Genomic DNA, 19,876 nt, shown 5'->3' with positions numbered 1-19,876 from the left:
GGGGCGGGCCCATCAGCCAAGGGGGCGGGGTCCCGAAGGGCCCAACCTTCCCTGACCTCACCCCTCAGCTATTTCCTCCCACCCAGGAGCAGACGCCCCTATTCCTGGCAGCCAGAGAAGGAGCGGTGGAGGTGGCCCAGCTGCTACTGGGTCTAGGGGCGGCCCGAGGGCTGCGGGACCACACGGGACTGGCGCCCAGAGACATCGCCCGCCAGCGCCACCACTGGGATCTGCTGACGCTGCTGGAAGGGGCGGGGCCACCGGAAGCGCGTCTGAAAGGCCCCGCGCGGAGCCGCGGACCCGGGCAGTGCGCACGCGCGAGGACGGCTTCCGGAAGTGCGCCCCCCTCCGGAGGCGGGGCTGCGCCGCGCTGCCGGACGCTGTCAGCCGGAGCCGGCCCGCCGCATGGGGGCGGAGCCTGTCTGCCAGGCCGGACTTTGTCCGTCGACTTGGCCGCGCACGGGGGCGGGGCCTACTCGCAGCCCCGGAACTTCTCGAAAGCAGGAGGCCCGCCCCCCTCGCGCGAACGGAGATTTCCTGCGGGCCTGCGCGGATCTCGGCCCAACCCAGCGATTGTACGAGAAAGATCCGGGGTTGCGGCCGGGGCTAGGGGCGTGGCTTCAGCTGCTGATTGGACCTGTGATTGGTTGACCTTGGGCGCCTGCAGCCCCGCCTCCAACACGCCTATCCCAACCCCTTGCCTTACTCCCTCCCCAGAACCCGGTTCACCCAACTTTACCTGGGATCCCCTAGCCCAGCAAGTAATGCACTTAAGTAAGGGAGGCGGTGCTGAGAAGTAGGTTATGGGGGATTCTAAGGGGTTCCCCCTTAGATAACTGGAAGTCTGTAAGCATCCCAGATATTTTAAGACCTAGGCCTAGAGCCTTCTAGATGAGACCCCTAAGTTTTGTTGCCCTCCCCAAAGGCCCATCAGAACCTTCATCCGTTGTCCATGTGGAACAGCTGCAACCCTGAAAATGGGATTTCCAGTAGTGTAGTAAAGAGGACTCAGTCTCTTCCAGAAAATAAGAGTGAGGGGCTGCCAGGAAGGTAGAGTAGAGTGAGGAATATATGGCCAAACGGGGTATGTGTTTACTTCTGTGTGATTCTCACGGGATCCTATCACCTATCCTATCACTGACACCTGACAACTATTTATTGAGCATCTGATATGTGCCAAGACTGCTTATGACTCCTTGCATTCTCCCTCACCCAACTACTGCAAGAATGATGCATTCTTCCAACCACTCCTGATCTCTATTTAAAAGTCTAAATATTTCACCTTTTAATAAAAACTCATATGACGTGTTACTTTTTTAAGAGGGGTTGGGAAGTGGAGTCTGGTGAAATTAAACGCATAATTTATTGTTTAGAATTTTGTGATAGTTTAGCATTTGAATAGAGAGCTTTGAGTTCTGGAACCCTGGATTTGACCCCTGCACATCATACCACCAGAGCACCCAGATGAGCAATCCCAGAGCAACCATCCAGTAGACAGTGGTTCCAAGTTGCACAGGGTTGTCCAAAAACTAAACTAAAAGGATATATCTAGTTTAAGACCATGAAGAAGTAGATTTGGGAGTTACATGTTAGCTTGTAGTACTAAGTACTGTCTAGTAGTACTGTCTAATACGAGTAGCACCAGGAGAAACCATACACATATGCTTTGTCCTCTCCTCTCCCAAAGGCACTAGTTATGGCCACTTTGTTGCATTTACTTATGGCCAGTTAAGAGAGTCTAAGATTTCACATTAAATAGAAACGTGAGCTTCTCAAACTATTCACCTTTCTGCAACTAGTTATACTTCTGAGATGATAATATGCAAGCATGAGGCATTTTTTAAAAACTATCATATATGCATTATTTAAAGCTCACATCAACTCTATAAAGCAAGCACTATCAAAGCTCCTGTGGACCAGGGAGACAGTTCATAAGTATATACCTTGCATACTCAATAAATCAATTCTCAAAACTATGTAATACACCCCCCCACAACACAGCTAAGTGTAACCCTGGAGGTCCCCAAGAACCACTGGGCATGCCCTGTCCCCTGAGCAATACAGAATTTCTAGCCCCAGCACTAAAAACTACAATCCAGGGGTCGAGCGATGGCGCAGCGGTAGGGCGTTTGCCTTGCATGCAGCTGACCCAGAACAGACTCGGGTTTGATCCCCATCCCCCCCGGCATCCCATATGGTCCCCCAAGCCAAGAACGATTTCTGAGCGCATAGCCAGGAGTAACCCGAGTGCCACCAGGTATGCCCACCCCAAAAATACAACCCAGTTGATTATCACTGGGAGTGAACCACAGGCCTGTTGAAAACTGCTTAGAAGGTCTCCTCTCTACCCCCCCCCATCCTCATTTCACGTTCAGAAGCTGATACAGAGATTTTAATTTTTTAAATTAATTTATTTTATTTATTTTGTTTTTTGGGGGGGGATCACACCTGGCAGCGCTCAGGGGTTACTCCTGGCTCTACGCTCAGAAATCGCTCCTGGCAGGCTCAGGGGACCCTATAGGATGCCGGGATTGGAACCACCGTCCTTCTGCATACAAGACAAATGCCTTACCTCCATGCTATCTCTCCAGCCCTTTTTATTTTTATTGTTTATTTTCTGGTTTGGGGCCAAACCAGTGGCGGTCAAGGGTTACTCGTGGTTCTGTGCTCAGAAATAACTCCTGGCAGATTCAGGGGACCTTATGGTATGGCAGGTATCGAACCCGGGTCCTTCCCGGGTTGGCCACATACAAAGCAAACACCCTATTGTTATGCTATCTCTCTGGCCCTAATACAGAGATTTTTATTTTTAATACAGAGATTTTTATTTGCCAAAATTACAAGACATTAAATAGCAAAAACAGATCCACATGCCATTCTCCACAAGTTACACCACAATAAACCTAATATGACGGGTTGCCACTTGTCAGTCTTTTAAAGGGAAGGGAGGGTTTGTGTGCTACCTCACTGTGATCAGAGAGTACTCCAGGGGTAATTTCTGATGAGCTTGGGGACCATATATAGTACCAGAGATTGAATCAAGGTCAACTGCTATCTCCAGTATCCAACCCAATGATTTTAACCCAATGATTTTAACGTGTGTATCCTGCTATCACCCAGGTGTTAAGGAGACAGGGAAGTGTACTATCCCTTTCCCATCTATATCCATCATTCATGACCAGAAAGGTTTTCCCTAGTCCTCTCATACTTGGGGCATATCTTTGTTTTTGTTTTGGGCCCACATCCTGCAGTCCTGCCTCTGAGCTCATACTCCTGGAGGGCTGAGGGAACCATATGGGATACCAGGAATTGAATCTAGATTGGCTGTGTGCAAGGCGAACACCCTACCCACTGTACTATCACTCTGGCCACTTGGTGAATGTGTATCTTGTCTCCCTAATGTCTGCCTGGGGAGCAGGAAAAACCATTTAGATGGTACTGATGACTTATGCAGGACCTAGAACTAGGATTCATGAATATATTTGAGGACCTGCCATTCCTGGGTCTGAGTTTTATGTTTCCCAATGGAACCAAGCTCCTCCAGTACTTATAAGTCAGAGTCAAGCTCGGAGGCAAGAGAGAGCCAAATCCTATATCGGGGCTGCTTTATGGAGCAAAGGAACCTGGTCTGTGTGGGAGCGGGGGCGTTGTTGGAGTAGTGAAACCACTTCCTGTATAGCTAGTTCCTGTGTTGACAGAACAGAAGGGGAGGTGGGGGCTGGAGGGAACACAGGCTAGACTGGGGGGCTACTGAGTCTCTGGAGATGAGGCCTTTAGTCCTTCATCAGAAACCCCACCACTGCAGGAGCTGATGGAGCTTTTCCCAGACTCTGCTCCCAGGGGGGCCAGAGAGGTCCCACAAGCTGTTTGGGTGGGAAAAGAGATCTGGAGGAAGTTGACAGGGTTGGGCGGGGCCCGTGGGGGGCTGACCAGGAACTGAGTTTCCTGTTCTGTACCCAGACATCCAGCCCCTGGCTCACCCCCACCCCTTTCCAGCCCCCACTCCCCTAAGGAACCCAGGAATCCCGGTCCTCCTCCCAAATCCCAGCTCACCCTCCCCTCCAGGGGATGGAAGCTGAGAGAGCCCAGGAAGAAGAGGATGGTGAGCAGGTGAGCTGGGCATGGGATGTGGGAGGCTGATGGTGGGACGGAGGTGAGAGGACCTGGACCAGGCCATGGACCCAGAGGACTCGGGAGTGACCATGGACTAAGACCTAGCAAGGGCCCTGAGCCCTCAGAGGCAGGGAGGGAGACACAGAAAGAGGAAATAGGTTGCTGGTCTAGCCCCCTGCCCACTCCACTCCGGCTTGGCTAGAATGTATCTGTCCACTTCAGGGGCCCCATCAGGATGAGCCTGGCTGGCCCTCTGTGAACCCTACTACTCGGCCTTGGCGATCTGCTCCTCCATCCCCTCCTCCAGGAACCCGCCAAACAGGTACCCCCACTTACACGTATCTCCCTGACCCTGGTGCCTACGTCCTGGTCCCTTTACCTCTCTACCACATCCTAGTCCATCATGGGTCCTCTTCTACCTATGAACTGTATGGGCAACCCTCTAGCTTCTACCCTCTCCCTATTCTTCATTCTACTCCCCATCATTACCTCCACTGTGCCTCTAACAATTCATCTGGGTCTCTGAATGCTCCCCTCTGCTCTCCAGTCCTAGGACCCCGCTCGGCCTCCCTGCTCTCCCTACAGACTGAGCACCTCCTGGACCTGGTGGCAGAGGCCCAGTCCCTCCGCCTAGAGGAGCAGAGGGCCACCTTCCATGTCCCCTTGAGCCCCCCAAGTCTAATACAAGCCCCACCCCGGCCTCTTGAGGACAGAGAACAACTCTACAGTACTATCCTCAGTCACCAGGTGAGATTTCCCATCCCACGCCACCTTCGCACCCCCCCCCCCATCACCACCACAATTCAAGGCTCAGAGCTCAAGACCTCTGAACCCCTATTCATTTTGGGTCCTACCACTCTTCCTTCCCCAGACATACGTGCTGCACCCTCCCCACCCCTTACCTCCAGAGCCTACCCATCGCAGGTGTCCTACGTGCTCCTACACCAGTCCTGGCTCTTTCAGTGGCTGCCCTTAGCCCTTTCCAAAACTGACCTTCCTTCCTGTCCTCCAGTGCCAGCGGATGGAAGCCCAGCGCTCAGAACCACCCCTGCCCCCAGGCGGCCAGGAGCTCCTAGAGTTGCTGCTGAGAGTTCAGGGTGGGGGCCGAATGGAGGAGCAAAGATCCCAGCCCCCTACACATACCTGCTGAGACAGGAGCCCCACCAGCCCTACACAAACCTGGGCACAAAGCTGGACAGCCCCACTGCCTGCTCCCCGCCTTGCTTGGCAGTGGCTGTCGGGCTGGAAGACCCAGCAGAGATCAGTCATCCACCTTCCCTGGGAATGAGGGGGAGAAAGGCCTCAAATCCTAGGAATAGTCAAGATAGCATGGTTATTTAACTCTTCGCCAAGTACTTGGGAACCGAACACAGAAGCTGACCCCAGCCTTCCAGACACTTCCACCTTCCTCTGCATGGAGGACATTCCTTTGGGGTCACCCCAAATTAATCCGTTCACTCATCAGGGTCTGAGGGCTCAGGTCACCTCCCACAGATCTCAGGTGTGTGTCCGATGGCCTGAGTCCTTACAGGTTCCTTTTTAGTAAGAAGAGGGGAAAGGAGGTAAAGCTTGCAGAGGCTGTTGTACCTCCCCATCCTCAGCACCCCAACCCCAGGACTGAAGGGCTTCTTGAGCTGTGAATGGACTGTATGTAACCTGCCCCCTGATACCCCTATTCTTCCCCATGGCTGCTGAGAAGTCTTCTGACCCTTGGTTGTATGAATAAACCGAATTCTCTTCTAGACTGAAGCCTGGTGTCTGGGGCTATGGGGTAGAGAGAGGAGAGGAAGGTGAGGCCAGCGGCGGCCTCGCTCCCTGGCCAGAGGCCAGCTCCCCTCCCCGGCTGCTTAATTACCGGCTCATTAAGCAGCGGCTGGAGACCTCCCTAATTATGCGGCCCCCCTATGCCCCCTCTCCTGGTTTTAATTAAGTAGGAAAGGGAGGGGAGTCATTAGGACAAGAAATATGAACTGAGCTGTCTGTCTGTGAACCCGGACATTCATTCCAGCGGCCCAAGTCCCAGCCTCAATCCAGGGGTTGGGGGGGGGACACCCTAGCTCTCGGCTTCAGAATTCAGGGGGGGCAGCGCTGGGTACCCCAACCCCCAGGCAGCCGGCTCCGCCCCGCGCCCCTTTCCCCTCCTCCACCCCTCCCGGATCCCCGGGTTCGGCCCTGCTCTCCCCGCCCCCGGCTCCTCCCCGTTCCTCCTCCCGTCTCCCCTCCTCTTCCTCCGGGCTCCCCTCCCCCAGCCTCCTCCCTGGCTCCCCTCTCCCTCCTCCCTCTCTCGCACACACACACCCCCGCTTGGGCCTCCTCTCTCTCTCTCCGGCTCCATTTTCTCCGCCGCCGGGGGCCGGGGTCTCCTGTGGGGGCCCAGACGGTACCCCCTGGTCTCCCTTCTGGGCCGGGGCGAGCCCCCGGGGGAGCCAGGAGCGAGGGAGACGGGCGGGGGTTGGGGCGGAGGGAGCAGTGAAGGGAGAGTTTTGGGGGGAAGGACCCAGGCGGGGGAGGGGCGCAGGCGGGAGGGGGCCTCAGGGCCCCCCCCAGCTATGGACGAGCGGCTGCTGGGGCCGCCCCCTCCGGGCGGGGGCCGGGGGGCCCTGGGATTGGTGGGTGGGGAGACTGGGGGCCCAGGCGAGCCTCCCGGTGCCGGGGACCCCGGTGGGGGGAGTGGGGGGGTCCCGGGAGGCCGAGGGAAGCAAGACATCGGGGACATTCTGCAGCAGATAATGACCATCACCGACCAGAGCCTGGATGAAGCCCAGGCCAAGTGAGTGCCCCCAACTCGGGACCCCCTCCCCCGCACTGAACAGAATGGCAGAAGCTCCATTCACAGGCTCTGAATCCTCGAGGAGCACCCCTCCCAACTCCTGGGTCCTCTTAACCCCTGGGGAGTCCCGAGATAAGTGATCCCCTGGAAACCTTCCTTCCCAGTCCCTGGAACCTTGGGGGGGGGAAGGAACCCCAGGCGGTCTCACCCTGCTAACCTCTCAGTGACCCCGGCCTCACCCCCCAACCCCCCAATCCTCCTTTGCCAGAACCCCCTCTGGCTCCCAGCCTAAGAAACTACTCTCTTTCCAGCTCTCCCCCATCCTACCTCCTCTTCAATATCTAGGGACCCCCTCACCCTTCCGCTGCCACTATTCTCCTGGCTAGGTCCAGCTTCCAGGGGTTCTCGCCCCTGGGGTGGGGTGGGGGACATCAGAGCCTCCTTGCCCCGTCCAGGATCCTTCACAGACTGCTATACTGAACTCTTTATTCACTTGAGCTCGTACCCTTTCAAACCCCTTGCACCTCAGACTCTAGACTCTTTTCCCTCCTGCCTCTCTCTCAGAAATCTTTGTAGTACCCCACTTCTGCAGCCACCCCTTTCGATGCACCCTCTTTAGACTGTTTCCCTTCCTTTAGCCTCCTGTCTACATCTTCTCTCAGTCTTTACAAGGCAAGCTATTTCCCTGCACCTCCACACTTGGAGCTGATCTCTTCTCAAGAAGGCCCTCAACCCATTTAGGGGACACCCTGCTCTGTCTTTGTATGTTCTCAACTTTTGTCTCCTTTTGTCCCAAGGAAACATGCCCTGAATTGCCACCGAATGAAGCCAGCTCTCTTCAGTGTCCTGTGTGAAATCAAAGAGAAAACAGGTATGTGGGGCCATGGACTAAGAGTTTGGGACTTGGGGAATCTAAGGAAGGAGGATCCTGGGAGGTTACTAAAAGAGCCTAGAAAAGGAACCAAAGTGTGGGAATGTCGGAAACTCTGGCCTCTGATCCTTCTTGCATGCATGCTAAGGTCTCAGCATTCGAAGTTCCCAAGAGGAAGAGCCAGTGGACCCCCAGCTGATGCGCTTGGATAACATGCTTCTGGCTGAGGGTGTCGCTGGGCCTGAGAAAGGTGGGGGCTCAGCAGCAGCGGCTGCAGCAGCTGCAGCTTCCGGGGGTGGCGTGTCCCCGGACAACTCCATCGAACACTCCGACTATCGCAGCAAACTTGCCCAGATCCGCCACATCTACCACTCAGAGCTGGAGAAATATGAGCAGGTGAGGAGAGGAGATTGGGATGAGTGGAAAGCGCTGGAGGGGCTGGACCCAAGGCTAGAAGGTTCCTCACCAGGCCATTTGCCCTTTCTGCAGGCCTGTAACGAGTTCACGACCCATGTCATGAACCTGCTGAGGGAGCAGAGCCGTACCCGGCCTGTGGCCCCTAAAGAGATGGAGCGCATGGTGAGCATCATCCACCGAAAGTTCAGCGCCATCCAGATGCAGCTCAAGCAGAGCACCTGCGAGGCTGTCATGATCCTGCGTTCCCGCTTCCTAGATGCCAGGTAGGGCCCCCGGTCACCCCTCTGTCTTCCATTCTCCAAGCCCCTGAGCCATCATGTTGGACCACACAGTATTGCATGATGGACCCCACTGATTTCATCACCTTTGTCCCATTCTCTGCAGACGAAAACGCCGTAACTTCAGCAAGCAGGCCACTGAAGTCCTAAATGAGTATTTCTACTCCCACCTGAGTAACCCATATCCTAGTGAGGAAGCTAAAGAAGAGCTTGCCAAGAAGTGTGGAATCACTGTGTCTCAGGTATTGAAGTAGGGCATGCATGCAGAAAGCTCTGCTGTCATTGACTTTCTGAGGGAACCTTTCCACCTGACTATCCTTTCTGCCCAATACCCCACAGGTCTCCAACTGGTTTGGCAACAAGCGAATTCGCTATAAGAAAAATATTGGAAAGTTCCAAGAGGAGGCAAATATCTACGCCGTCAAGACGGCCGTGTCGGTCACCCAGGGAGGCCACAGCCGCACCAGCTCCCCAACACCCCCTTCCTCTGCAGGTGGATCTCCTTGACTGGCTCTTTCACTCATTTTCTACTTTGTCCCTAGGCTGGGTCATAGGCAAGAGGATGCCTTTGGGATTTTAGGGACTAAACTGAGCAGGTTGGGAATATTGGGTTAAGGACTATTTTTTTTTTTTTTTTGGTTTTTGGTTTTTGGGTCACACCCGGCAGTGCTCAGGGGTTATTCCTGGCTCCAGGCTCAGAAATTGCTCCTGGCAGGCACGGGGGACCATATGGGGCACTGGGATTCGAACCGATGACCTCCTGCATGAAAGGCAAACGCCTTACCTCCATGCTATCTCTCCGGCCCCCAAGGACTATTATTGTAGTGTCCATCTTTTCCAGTGCAGCGAGTGGCCAGGGAGGCTCAGGAGCTGCCTAATTTTTTTTAATATGGCAAAAAAAAAAAAAAAAAAAATATATATATATATATATATATAAATATAAGATATATATATGTTTTTTTGTTTTTTTGAGGTAGGAGGGTAGGACACACTCAAAAGTGGCCAGGAACCACTCTAGGCTCTGCTAGGAGCTCAAAGAATTCTAGTGTTCTACCTGGGGGTAGTTATGGGCAAGGCAACTGCCTTACCCCCGTTTTATCTTGGCAATGATGTTTGTGGCAGGTTAGGCTGCATACCCACAGAGCTGAGTTTAGAGGGCTTTTGGGAAACAGCATTGGTGGGTCTCTGTCTGCCCTCACAGACACTAATTTGTTCTTCCCTACTCCCCTCTCCCTCAAGGCTCTGGTGGCTCTTTCAATCTCTCAGGATCCGGAGACATGTTTCTGGGAATGCCTGGCCTCAATGGAGATTCCTACTCTGCCTCCCAGGTCAGGTGGCCCGTGTTCCAGCTCCTGTACCTCCCCTTAGATCAGGAGCATGCTTCCTTTAAACATATCTCATACTATCCTCTCCTTTGGGCCTGCAGGTGGAATCTCTCCGACACTCCATGGGGGCAGGAGGCTACGGGGATAACCTCGGGGGAGGCCAGATGTACAGCCCTCGGGAAATGAGGGTGAGTAGAACACTAAAACTTCTCTTAGTCTTTAACCAGGATAGAGGGCTAGTTCCCCATGTTTTACCCCACCTCCTGGTGCTTCTGAGCCCATCCCTAACTGCTTCTCATTTTCTAGGCAAATGGCGGCTGGCAGGAGGCAGTGACCCCATCTTCAGTGACATCCCCAACAGAGGGACCAGGGAGCGTTCACTCTGACACTTCCAACTGAACTTGCCCCTCAGGGCCACAGGGCTGGGGTCTCACCAAGCGACCAGAGAGGACTCAGGCATCCAGAGGACAAGCCCCAGACGCAGAAGAAGCACAAGACTGAGGGCAAATGGGGTCGTCTCCTCCCCACCTAGAATCTCAGTGCTGAGGATGCTGACTACATGGCAGGGAGAGTGGGGTTATAGGGGAGAATGGTGTCTTTCTCCCCCTATTTTTTTCTCTTCCCATCTCTTCCACACAGAAAAACACTCCCAGAATCCTGTTTTCAGATCCTTCTTTTCTCTCATATATACAATATATAACCAATGTATCTGGGCTCCCCTACCCCACTTATATAAGCTCTGGGATCTGTGGAGATGCCAGCCCTGCCTGACCAGAGATGCCAAAAATGGGGACACAACTTCTGGACAGAGGACGCCACGCCCCCTGTGTCTCCCCACCCTCCGCCCCTCCAGACGGCTTTATTACCTCATACGCAGCTCATCTTAAACCAATAGAATTGCTCGGTGGACGAGAGTGTCTGACTCAGATATCTACCTCGGAGGGAGTTTCTGCTACTTTAGGGAATTGTTGACTGAGCTTTGGGGTTGTTGACTGGGCTTTTTTTTTTTTTTTTTTTTTTTTTTTAAGGAAAGAAAATGAAACCCTGGGATCCATCTGTACATTTTTTTTTTCTTGGTTGGTTCTTAATTTAGTTTGGGGAAGTAGATGTTTTTATAAATATGTTGGTCTTTATTTTTTTTTTTAATTTCTTGTTTTCCTATATTAGGGGTGATAGTCAAAGGGGTCTAAGAAAAGGGAAAAACATAGAACTGGTAAAAAGACCCACCTGGCTCCTGTCTTGACCATCAATCAGGAAATTTAGATTTAGCTGGGTTACCAACCTCGTGCCCCCTAAAATCATTTAGACATTCTCCTTTGCTTATAAAATCACGTAGGTGTTTGCTTATGCGGGCAGTTTACTGCTGTACCTGGTGTGAGGAAATCCAGCTTGCTCTTCAGGCAAGCCCCTTCTGCAACAAAGCTGGACTCAATTGTTTTGAGGCAATAGCACCTCAAAAAGAACCACCTTCCCTTGTGAATGACATGCCTTTGAGTCTTCACTTTGCAGATAGGAGGGGAGGAAAAGGGAGGGACTATGCCAAGTAGGTTAAATACGTGTTTGGGTACTTATGTCTATCTTCCTCGATTTCCCCAGAAATGAAGTTTCTTTCTCAGTCCAAAATTGAGAGGAGGGAAATTGCAAAAGCCAGGTGTGGAGGAAAGAAAAAATGACCATTGTCCCATCCTTGGCCCTGAACCATCTGAACCCCCTCAAACCCGCTCAAACATCCTCAGGATTATAACAAGACTGTCCTAGTGGAACTCTTCCCATAAAGATCCAGGCAGTATTGGGGGGCAGGTTGGGAATGTGATGGGTTGGGGTGGGAGGCACGGGCCTGGGGCAGTTCTCTCCTCACTTGTAAACTTGTAGTTTCACAGGAAAAAACAAAACACTGCAATTTTAAATAAAGAAATTTCGTTTTTCCCTGGGTTTAGTTGAGATTTTTTTTCAAAATCAGAATTTCCAGAAAAAAATTTTTTCTCATAAAGTTCACCAAGGATTTTTAGTCTCCCAAGCTTCTCCCTTTCTTACCCCCCAGGCCTCAGTCCCTCTTACTTTTCTCAACTGGAAACTTGGATCAGAACCCTGTTGCCTAGCAACTTTACCTAGTTGGGATGGGGCTCCGGGGTCCTTCACACTGAGCTGACCTCAGGCAACATATTGGGGCTCCCGAATCCCAGGCATGACTGGGAGGTGCACTCCCCACCCACCCCCACTAAAAGGCCTGTGTCCAGAGGCTGGCAGTGCCCAGGGGCGGGGTGATAATTGTTTCTCTTAGTACCTGAAGGACTCTTGTCGGGGAGGCATAAATTCCTAGCATTCCCTATGAAGGCCAGGATGGGAGATGGGGGCAGGGGCTGGGGTGCAAGCCCCACCTAGGGCGTAGGCCACAGCAGTTGAGAGGTGCAGACAGCCAGGAGCCCACGAAGGAAGAAGGATGGCAGCAGGGGCAGCCGCTGGAACCTGGGTGCTGATCCTTAGTCTGTGGGGTGAGCTACTCCCCCTCATCCTCCCTATAGAAGCTTTACATTCCCTCCTCAGAACTTTCCTGGAACCTGGGCATTGCTTTCCAAGCTTACATTCCCTGACCTGACTAAACGTGGACCTCTCTCTTTTCCTGCCCCTTGACCACGGTGCTGTCTCCCAGGGGCAGTAGTTGATGGTCAAAATATCACAGCCCGGATCGGGAAGTCATTGGTGCTGAAATGTAAGGGGATCCCCAGAAAACAGCCGCAGCAGCAGCCAGAATGGAAACTGGTAAGTTGGGCTCCCCATTTCTAGAATAGTGCTCCTAAGAGTCATTTCACATCCCAACCTCCCTACCTCATGTCTTGGGACCTTCCCCAAAGCCTTGCCCTATTGACACTCTCATCTTGTTCCCAGAACACAGGTCGGACAGAAGCCTGGAAGGTTCTGAATCCCCAAGAAGGTTCCTGGGATAATGTAGCTCGCATTCTCCCTAATGGTTCCCTCTTCCTGCCAGCTGTTGGGATACAAGATGAAGGGACCTTCCAGTGTCGGGCAACAAGCCGGAGTGGGAAGGAGATCAAGTCTAACTACCAAGTCCGAGTCTATGGTAAGGGTACCAGGGCCTTCTCGGAGACCCATCTCTCACCTAAAAGTTCCAGCTTGCCTCCTCTGTGGCTCCATGGCCCTGTAGAGCAGTCAGTACCTCTGGCCTCCATTACCCTTTTCCATGCTGGCATGAGAAGCCTCCTCCACTGACTGCATTTATCCCTCTTTCAGAGACTCCCAAGAAGCCAACAATCATTGATCCTGTATCAGAACTCAAGGCTGGTGACCCCAACAAGGTAGGAGAGCCAAGAAGTAGGAAGTAGTCATGAGAATGGACATGGAAAGGAGCAGTTTGAGTGTGTACAGTCTTAGTTTTAGAGATATTACTTCTTTTCCTAGGTGGGGACATGTGTGTCCGAAGGGGGCTACCCTGAAGGCACTCTTAGCTGGCTCCTCGATGGAAAACCCCTGATACCTGATGAAAAGGGTAAGTTCTAATGTCCCCCAACTAGCCACGTTCAGATGCTCCCCATATAGTGCTCAGGAAACCATGCAGTGTTTGGGCATTGAACATAAAGGCCCCTGCATGCAAAGCATGCACTACATCCAGCTCTTCAAGCCCCATCCCTGGTTGGGCCACACCCAACAGTGCTTAAGGGACAGGCGGTGCCAGGGAACCAAAGCTGGGGCTTCAGCATGCAAAACATGCACCCAGCCCATTGAGCTCTCCAGTGCCCCTGCACTGACAGTTTCTTTGGTTGTCCCACACCCACCCTGGGTATCTTGTCTCCCTTCCACCGCAGGAGTGTCTGTGAAGGAAGAAACTGTAAGACACCCAGAGACAGGTCTTTTCACTCTTCAGTCTGAGCTGTTGGTGACTCTAGAGGAAGGAGAAACTTTCCCTGGCTCCACGTTCTCCTGTAGCTTCAATCCTGGCCTTCCCCGACGCCGTGTCCTTCACTCGGCCCCAATCCAGCTCAATGTCGGGGGTGAGTATAGAGGTAGGGAAGAACCCCAAGCTCCGGGGAGCATATTCTGAAAGTCCGGCCTTCAGGAAGGAAGGGTAAATCCAGCATTGCTGGGATGATGTATATTTGTAATTCTGCACCCCATGCCCTCCCCACTCCCAGAGCCTGTGCCCCTTGAATTCCATTGCTAATGAAACCCGAAGGTAGGGCAGTAGGTCCTGGTGGTATTGTGAACCTTACCTGTGAAGCCCCTGCCCCTCAAATCCACTGGATCAAGGATGTGAGTGATCTGGAGAGGGAGTGGGGAGGTAGAAGGATAAAAGCTGCCAATTTAGGGGCAGAAGGCGCCTGGAGGGAAGAGGAAGGTGAGCAGGGAGGCAGGCAGGGTACCTGAGGACATGGAGACAAGAGTAGGGATGTGTGGTTGGGGGTTATAACAGCCTCATCCACTTTCCCCCACCAGGGCATGCCACTGCCCGCACCCCCCAACCCTGTGCTGCTACTCAGTGAGGTAAGGCCTAAGGTCCAGGGAACCTATACCTGTGTGGTGACCTATCCCAGCCACAGGTCCCAGGAAAATCATGTTGTCACCATCAATCAGCCTTATCGGTGAGACCTCTCCCTGAAACCCCAGCTCTCAGCGCTGGGCAGTGCAAACTCCCATTCCTCACACCACTCAAGCATCATCCCCAGGAACCACCCCCTCTTTTCCAATCATCCTTAGTGTGTCCACACCTGGGCCTTCTTGGCCTCCCCCAAACCCTACCAAGAAAGCGACTCAGACTGGCTCCTCTCCCCTCTGAACTGAAGAAAGGGCAAAACTCCCAATGGGGCACCCACTATGACTGTCCTTCTGAGGCCACTGAGGCCTTCCAGAAACAGGTGAGGATCCACCAAATGCAGGTGTGGGTGGGACTGTCAGAGAGGCTGGCAGACTCTCCTGACAGGGAGACTGACTTGTGAGGCTTAATGGTTAGGGGTGAAGCTGTGCCCTAAGTTCTCCCCTTTCCCTACAGGCACTCAGGAAGAGCCAGGGCTGGGAACTCTAGCCCTAGGTCTGGGGGTTCTAGGAGGCCTGGGGGCAGCTGCCCTGCTCATTGGGATCATCATGTGCCAAAGGCGAAGGCGGCGCAAAGGTGAACAGAGGTGAGCAGGGAAAGCTAGACATCTCTGAATTGGGGCTCTCAGGCAGCAAGGAGGAGGGGGTGTGGAGGGAAGAATGTCAGAGTGCCTGAAACCATGTGCAGAATTCTTCCCAATCATCCTCCCCAGGAAAGTGCCAGAAAACCAAGAGGAGGAGGAGGAACGTGCAGAGCTGAATCAGTCAGGGGAGCCTGAAGCACCTGAGAACAGTGCAGCAGGGCCTTGAGGGCCCCCCATCTGGACACCCATTCCTCAGCAGCACCCTTTTCCCTTTCCTACACTGTTGTGACTCTTCAGCCAACTTTCCCCTATATAATTTCTATCCCACCTCTCCTTTTTGCTGCAACCAGAGCCTCCCACAAACGGCGATGAGTAAACACCTGACAAATCCAGTCCCGTTTGCTTTTGTGTGTGACAACCTCACCTTCTGCAACCTGAGAGCCTCAAAAGGGAGAAGGGCTCACCCCTGGGGCTTCCCCATAGCACACCAAGCATCTGGGGAGAAGTTGCTCCAAGCCTGGTAGTAAGGAGGGAAGGACAAAGAGAAATGTTCCCATCAATACATTTCACTTTATTTATTGAATGTGTAATCAAGGAGGTAGTTAAGGGAAGGAAGCAGAATTCCTATTAGACACTGGGAAGGGAAAATTAAATTAAATCAATAAGGGGGGAAGTGGGGGAGAACAAGCCAGCCCTGCCCACCTTTCAACAACAGATCAAGAAATCTGGGGGAAGGCAAGGGATCAGGAAGGAGGAGATGTGGCCTGTCCTCTAGCACTGCTGCAAATCATGCACCTAGTGAGGAAGCAGTTCAGAGCAGAAGGGTCTTTCATCCTCTGCACAACTGTCACTCCTCTCCACACCTTCCTGGAGAGCGGCCTTAGCCGACAGAACGGAGGGTCTAGGGGAAGGGTCTAGGGGTAAGGATGGGTCAACAGGGACCCCCAATACTGATTCTCCTCTGGCTGGAGGTGGGCAGAAGTAGACACAGCTCAAATACTGAGCAGCCAGAAAAAGAAGAAGATTGCAAGGAACAGGAAGAGGGAGTCTTGCCAGCTGGAAGCCGGGTGACCCTGTCCCAGATCCACACCTGTAGGAGAGAAGAGAGCCAGGGAAGCATCCATACTGAGGCCTGTGGGGAGGGGGTTACTGAAGACATTTAGATGGTTCCCTAAGAGGATCAGAGGGAAGTATTCTTCTTACCTGTACCCCGACGGAATGGATCGTGGGTGTTGAAGACAGTGGTGAAAAAACCAAAGGGAAAAGCACCAACACCAAATGAAAAGTGGAAGCCGCCAGTATCACCAAAAGGCTGGAATCCCTAGGGAGGTGGAAAAAGTCAGACGAGAAGTGGGCAACCTTTGGTGGGGAAGGAACACTATTAGACAAGACTCACCCCTCTGCTCTCTGGAGCTGGACGCTGGCCCTGGGGACGGGGTGGAGTTTTCAATCTGAGGAAGAGAAGAGGGGAGAGCAATAGGCAAGGCTCTCTTCCATGACCTGCTCTCAGGCTGGTACCCCCACCCCACTGTCCCTCTGTGCCATCCAGCTGTTACTCACCTGGGATCCCGGGGTTTCTGACTCCCACGCCCGTAAAGAGGGATGACCTTTTCTCTGCTGATCCCAGCCTTACATACTGGGCACTCTTGCCGATCAGGCCGAGTCTCCAACCACTGGGGGGGAATGAAATGGTTTCCAATATATAGCAGGCTCTTCCAGCAAGTCAGACCTCCCCATCCCCCTCTTCATTTCCTCTGACTACACACCTGATGAAGACACGGCCAACTGCATGGGGTAAAAGAAAAGAAAGGTCAAACTTGTACAGGAAAAAAAAAATCACAGACCCAGCCTCAGAATCATACTTGGCTTCCTTCTTCCCAGATATTTTACTTGCTGCTTTTGTCATAATCTCTCTTTTTCAGGGGCACACCCAGCGATGCTCAGGGATTACTTCTAGCTCTGCACTCAAGAATTACTCCTGGGGTTGGTGAGATAGTACAGTGGCTAAGGTGCTTGCCCTATATGCAGCCAACTTGGTTTTGTTCCCTACCATTTCATATAGTCCCCTGAGAATTGCCAGGGGTGATTCCTGAACGCAGAGCCAGGAGTAATTTCTGAGTATGGCCAGGTGTAGCCCAAAAACAAACAAGCAAAAAAAGAAAAATTACTCTGGAAGTGCTCATGGGATCATATGGGATGCCAGGGATAAAACCGTGGTCAACCACAGCCTTACTCACTGTACCATCTTTCCAGTTCTTCTTGTCAAAAATGTCTGCAACCTCAGTCATGCCAATTTGGCTTTCCTGCTTCTCTGATCTTCCAATACCTAAAGTTACATCCATCCTAAATGTGCTCAACCTGATATATCTCTGTTTCTCTACCTCTCTCCTCTCCCTCTGTCTGCCTGTCCATCTGTCTCTCTTTCTGTCTCTGTCTCTGTCTGTCTCTCTCTCCCCACTCTTTCTCCCTCACACCCCTCTTCGTTTTTTCCAAACTCACTTTCCCACATCTCTTTCAGCCTAGCCCCATCAGGATTCCCGTCACTCCCAAAACAAACCGGCTCTACTGCTACTAGATTCCCCCGCTACTCCTATTTCTCATCGCCAGCACAAACCAAGTCCCCATTTCCACAACCCTTTTGAACCTCTCAGGGTGTCCCCTCCAGAGGGCCCTTGTCCCCAAGTTCATCACATCACTCTGTCCATATCCTACCCTAAAAGGGCTTCCACATTCTCTAGGTCTCTCCTACTCAACTAATGGGCACCTCCCCAAGCCTATAAGTCAACTAACCAACAGCTGAGACCTCTCGCTTTAATTCAAAATAAGCTAGCTCTGGGCGGACATGGACAGATGTGAGCTGACACGCCCCCCATGGTCTATTCTGTACAGGTAAGAAAGACCCTTCGACCTATACAGATCCAAGACTTTAAATGGACCCTCCTAGGATGTCCCTGTGTGGGGGTGTGCCCTCTGATCATCATAAGCGACCCCCATTACCACACTGCCCGGTAGAAAGGCGAGCACCACCGCCTTTGATGATTCTCACCAATATAGGTGGCCACACACACTGACCACGGCTTCCCGAGCAGTCTCCAGGCATATATTGCATTCGAAGGTGGAGCCCGCCCCGCCCCGCTCGCGATTTAGCCCTTCGGGGCCTCCGTCATCCTCCTCTGCTGCTGCCATGGTCGGTCGGCTTCGCCCCCGTGTGGACCCCCTCAGTCCCCCAAACCTACATACACACACGCCCCAACCAACAAGAAACCGCCTCCAGCCCACGATCGTGGACACCGGGAGCTTCAAGGTTTTTCTACACGATTGGTCTGTTTGTCTGACAGTCACAAGGGTTCAGCAGAATGGATTGGCTCCCCAGGTCTGGGGAGTGGAAAGAGGCGCGTCAGGACCCGCCCTTGCGCACATATGATTGGTCCTTCTAGCTTGATTGTCTTCGTTTTTTTATACCCAGCCAGGGAGGCTTTTTATTCGTCGGAGTAGCTGTCAATCATAGCTAACGACAGACGCGATAGGTGTAGGCTCAACTAGGTTTCGCTCCCTGTCAACCACCCTCTTTCCTTTCTTCACTTCCTCCTTTCTAGAACGTCCGGGTTCCTATTGGACTTTAAAGCGTCCGTTTTCGAAGCAGCTGATTGGCTAGAACGCCACGTAGGGGAGGAAAAAAGGGCGATGAAGCGATTGTGCGCGTGCGCGGGAGGTGGCGGGAAGGGCCGGGCCAATCCCCAAGAGGGTTGCGCTTTTTCTAGCCCCGCCCTTTCACTGTGGGCTTGTTGTTATGGTAACCGCTTTACAATTGGCGGGACGTACGGGGTCAAAGGTCGAGCTCGGTGCGCTCTCATCCGGGTCCTCCGGCTTTTCTGTGTCAGCTCATTGGGTCCGTGTCTTTCGCTCCTCATTGGTCGCTCGCTTGGAAAGGCGGCGGAGTGTTAGAAAAAAAAGAAAGCAAAACTGAGGGTAGGGGGTGGGATCGCAGGGTTTAAAATGGCTCCGGCCTCTTTCGATGACGTTAAAGAGCAGAACTACTTGGGTCGTCCTCTCAGGGAAAAAAGTAGGACTAGGACTGGCCCGCTTTGGGGAGAGTGAGAGCAGAGCGTCCTTTTGAGGCGCTGATGAACTCATCTCCCCTCTGGCTGGACGACTCAGCCCGCCCGCCCCTTGCTGTGCTAGGTGATTTCCAGAGCACCCCAAACTACAAGGCCCTCTCCCCCCCTTTTTTTTAACTGTGACAGGGGTGCTGAGCAGGTGTCGCCTCACCCTTTTGGGATTGGGGGGCGCTTCTAGGGGACAAGGCCCGCCCTGGCCTGGCAAAACGTCCCACAGATTTGGGGGGCTTCCTCCTGGGCTAGCCTGGGGGACCTGGGCCAAAGCTGATTCAGAGCTTGTGAGCTTGTGCCTTTTATTCCAGAGTTTGGGCTTTATCCTATCATAAAACCTCACTGGCCCAAAGATACCAATCTAGGTGACAAGCCTTCTGGAGGCCCATTTGGGAGTGGGGGTCACTTCTAGGGGACAAGGCTCTCGCCCTGGCCTGGCAAAATGTCCCACAGATTTGGGGGGCTTCCTCCTGGGCTACCCCGGGAGACCTGGGCCAAAGCTGATTCAGAGCTTGCGCCTTTTACTCGAGTTTGGGTTTTATCCTACCATAAAACCTCACTGGCCCAAAAGATACCAAATCTAGGTAACAAGCCTTCTTCTGGAGGTCCAAGTTCTAATCTCTCTCTCCCTCAGGGCGTGTCATGCAAGTCCTGCGGGGCAAAGGTGTTTCGGGATGAGGTTCCGCAACACCCCAGCTTAGAAGTACCCCATGTGACTCCAGTTGAGGGCTTGGACGTTTCCTAAAGGAGGGCAGGGAAGGTTAAGAGGTTCAGGAAGCATTAAGAGGAGAAAAAAAGTGACTGGAGAGCAAGGAGGGAGGAGACATGGAATGATCCTGGTTGGAGGTATAATAACGGGCTTAA

At 52.9% G+C, this 19,876-nt stretch overlaps 5 protein-coding genes across 5 annotated transcripts in view; 4 read left to right on the top strand and 1 right to left on the bottom strand.

Moving 5' to 3' along the window:
• NOTCH4 (notch receptor 4) overlaps positions 1-876 on the top strand; it is a 29,557-nt gene extending 28,681 nt beyond the window's left edge. The window contains exon 30 of the mRNA XM_049764680.1: positions 87-876. Within this exon, the coding sequence (XP_049620637.1) occupies positions 87-800 (714 nt within the window). The 3' untranslated portion in view covers positions 801-876. The remainder of the gene's footprint in view (positions 1-86) is intronic.
• Positions 877-3,988: 3,112 nt separating this feature from the next.
• GPSM3 (G protein signaling modulator 3) lies at positions 3,989-5,372 on the top strand. The gene is made up of 4 exons (XM_049764717.1): positions 3,989-4,110; positions 4,336-4,435; positions 4,661-4,860; positions 5,126-5,372. The coding sequence occupies exons 1-4, from the start codon at positions 4,069-4,071 to the stop codon at positions 5,261-5,263; spliced, it is 480 nt and encodes a 159-aa protein (XP_049620674.1). The 5' UTR covers positions 3,989-4,068; the 3' UTR covers positions 5,264-5,372.
• A 1,267-nt stretch (positions 5,373-6,639) lies between these two features.
• Positions 6,640-11,706, top strand: PBX2 (PBX homeobox 2). Its single transcript, XM_049764695.1, has 9 exons — positions 6,640-6,883; positions 7,681-7,754; positions 7,903-8,150; positions 8,244-8,434; positions 8,556-8,691; positions 8,789-8,942; positions 9,689-9,777; positions 9,876-9,962; positions 10,081-11,706. Exons 1-9 carry the CDS (start codon positions 6,663-6,665, stop codon positions 10,171-10,173), a joined length of 1,293 nt encoding a protein of 430 aa, XP_049620652.1. The 5' UTR covers positions 6,640-6,662; the 3' UTR covers positions 10,174-11,706.
• Positions 11,707-12,214: 508 nt separating this feature from the next.
• Positions 12,215-15,295, top strand: AGER (advanced glycosylation end-product specific receptor). The gene is given in 10 exon segments (XM_049764727.1): positions 12,215-12,266; positions 12,425-12,534; positions 12,661-12,853; positions 13,024-13,088; positions 13,192-13,279; positions 13,596-13,772; positions 13,901-14,040; positions 14,224-14,343; positions 14,725-14,906; positions 15,033-15,295. Coding segments are annotated over 10 exon segments (1,224 nt in total). The 3' UTR covers positions 15,130-15,295.
• Positions 15,296-15,453: 158 nt separating this feature from the next.
• Positions 15,454-18,252, bottom strand: RNF5 (ring finger protein 5). Its single transcript, XM_049764716.1, has 6 exons — positions 17,950-18,252; positions 16,670-16,688; positions 16,464-16,576; positions 16,300-16,354; positions 16,107-16,224; positions 15,454-15,993 (listed from the first exon to the last, which is right to left on the bottom strand). The coding sequence occupies exons 1-6, from the start codon at positions 18,087-18,089 to the stop codon at positions 15,896-15,898; spliced, it is 543 nt and encodes a 180-aa protein (XP_049620673.1). The 5' UTR covers positions 18,090-18,252; the 3' UTR covers positions 15,454-15,895.
• Positions 18,253-19,876: the final 1,624 nt, after the last annotated feature.

Source organism: Suncus etruscus, chromosome 18 (genome assembly GCF_024139225.1).
Source record: "Suncus etruscus isolate mSunEtr1 chromosome 18, mSunEtr1.pri.cur, whole genome shotgun sequence".
NCBI lineage: Eukaryota > Metazoa > Chordata > Mammalia > Eulipotyphla > Soricidae > Suncus > Suncus etruscus.
Note: the sequence above shows the minus strand (reverse complement) of the source record. Positions and strands in the feature narration are given on the sequence as shown.

Bases quoted from the DNA above. Each gene is read 5' to 3' on its own strand.
- RNF5 (XM_049764716.1), bottom strand. From the start codon at position 18,089: ATGGCAGCAGCAGAGGAGGATGACGGAGGCCCCGAAGGGCTAAATCGC. The intron at 16,355-16,463 runs GTGAGTAACAGC...TCTCTTCCTCAG, and splicing joins CAGAAACCCCGGGATCCCAG to ATTGAAAACTCCACCCCGTC. The intron at 16,225-16,299 runs GTGAGTCTTGTC...CCACCTCCCTAG, and splicing joins CAGCTCCAGAGAGCAGAGGG to GGATTCCAGCCTTTTGGTGA.
- GPSM3 (XM_049764717.1), top strand. From the start codon at position 4,069: ATGGAAGCTGAGAGAGCCCAGGAAGAAGAGGATGGTGAGCAG. The intron at 4,111-4,335 runs GTGAGCTGGGCA...TGTCCACTTCAG, and splicing joins AAGAAGAGGATGGTGAGCAG to GGGCCCCATCAGGATGAGCC. The intron at 4,436-4,660 runs GTACCCCCACTT...TCTGCTCTCCAG, and splicing joins TCCAGGAACCCGCCAAACAG to TCCTAGGACCCCGCTCGGCC.
- PBX2 (XM_049764695.1), top strand. From the start codon at position 6,663: ATGGACGAGCGGCTGCTGGGGCCGCCCCCTCCGGGCGGGGGCCGGGGG. The intron at 8,151-8,243 runs GTGAGGAGAGGA...CCCTTTCTGCAG, and splicing joins AGCTGGAGAAATATGAGCAG to GCCTGTAACGAGTTCACGAC. The intron at 8,943-9,688 runs GTGGATCTCCTT...CTCTCCCTCAAG, and splicing joins AACACCCCCTTCCTCTGCAG to GCTCTGGTGGCTCTTTCAAT.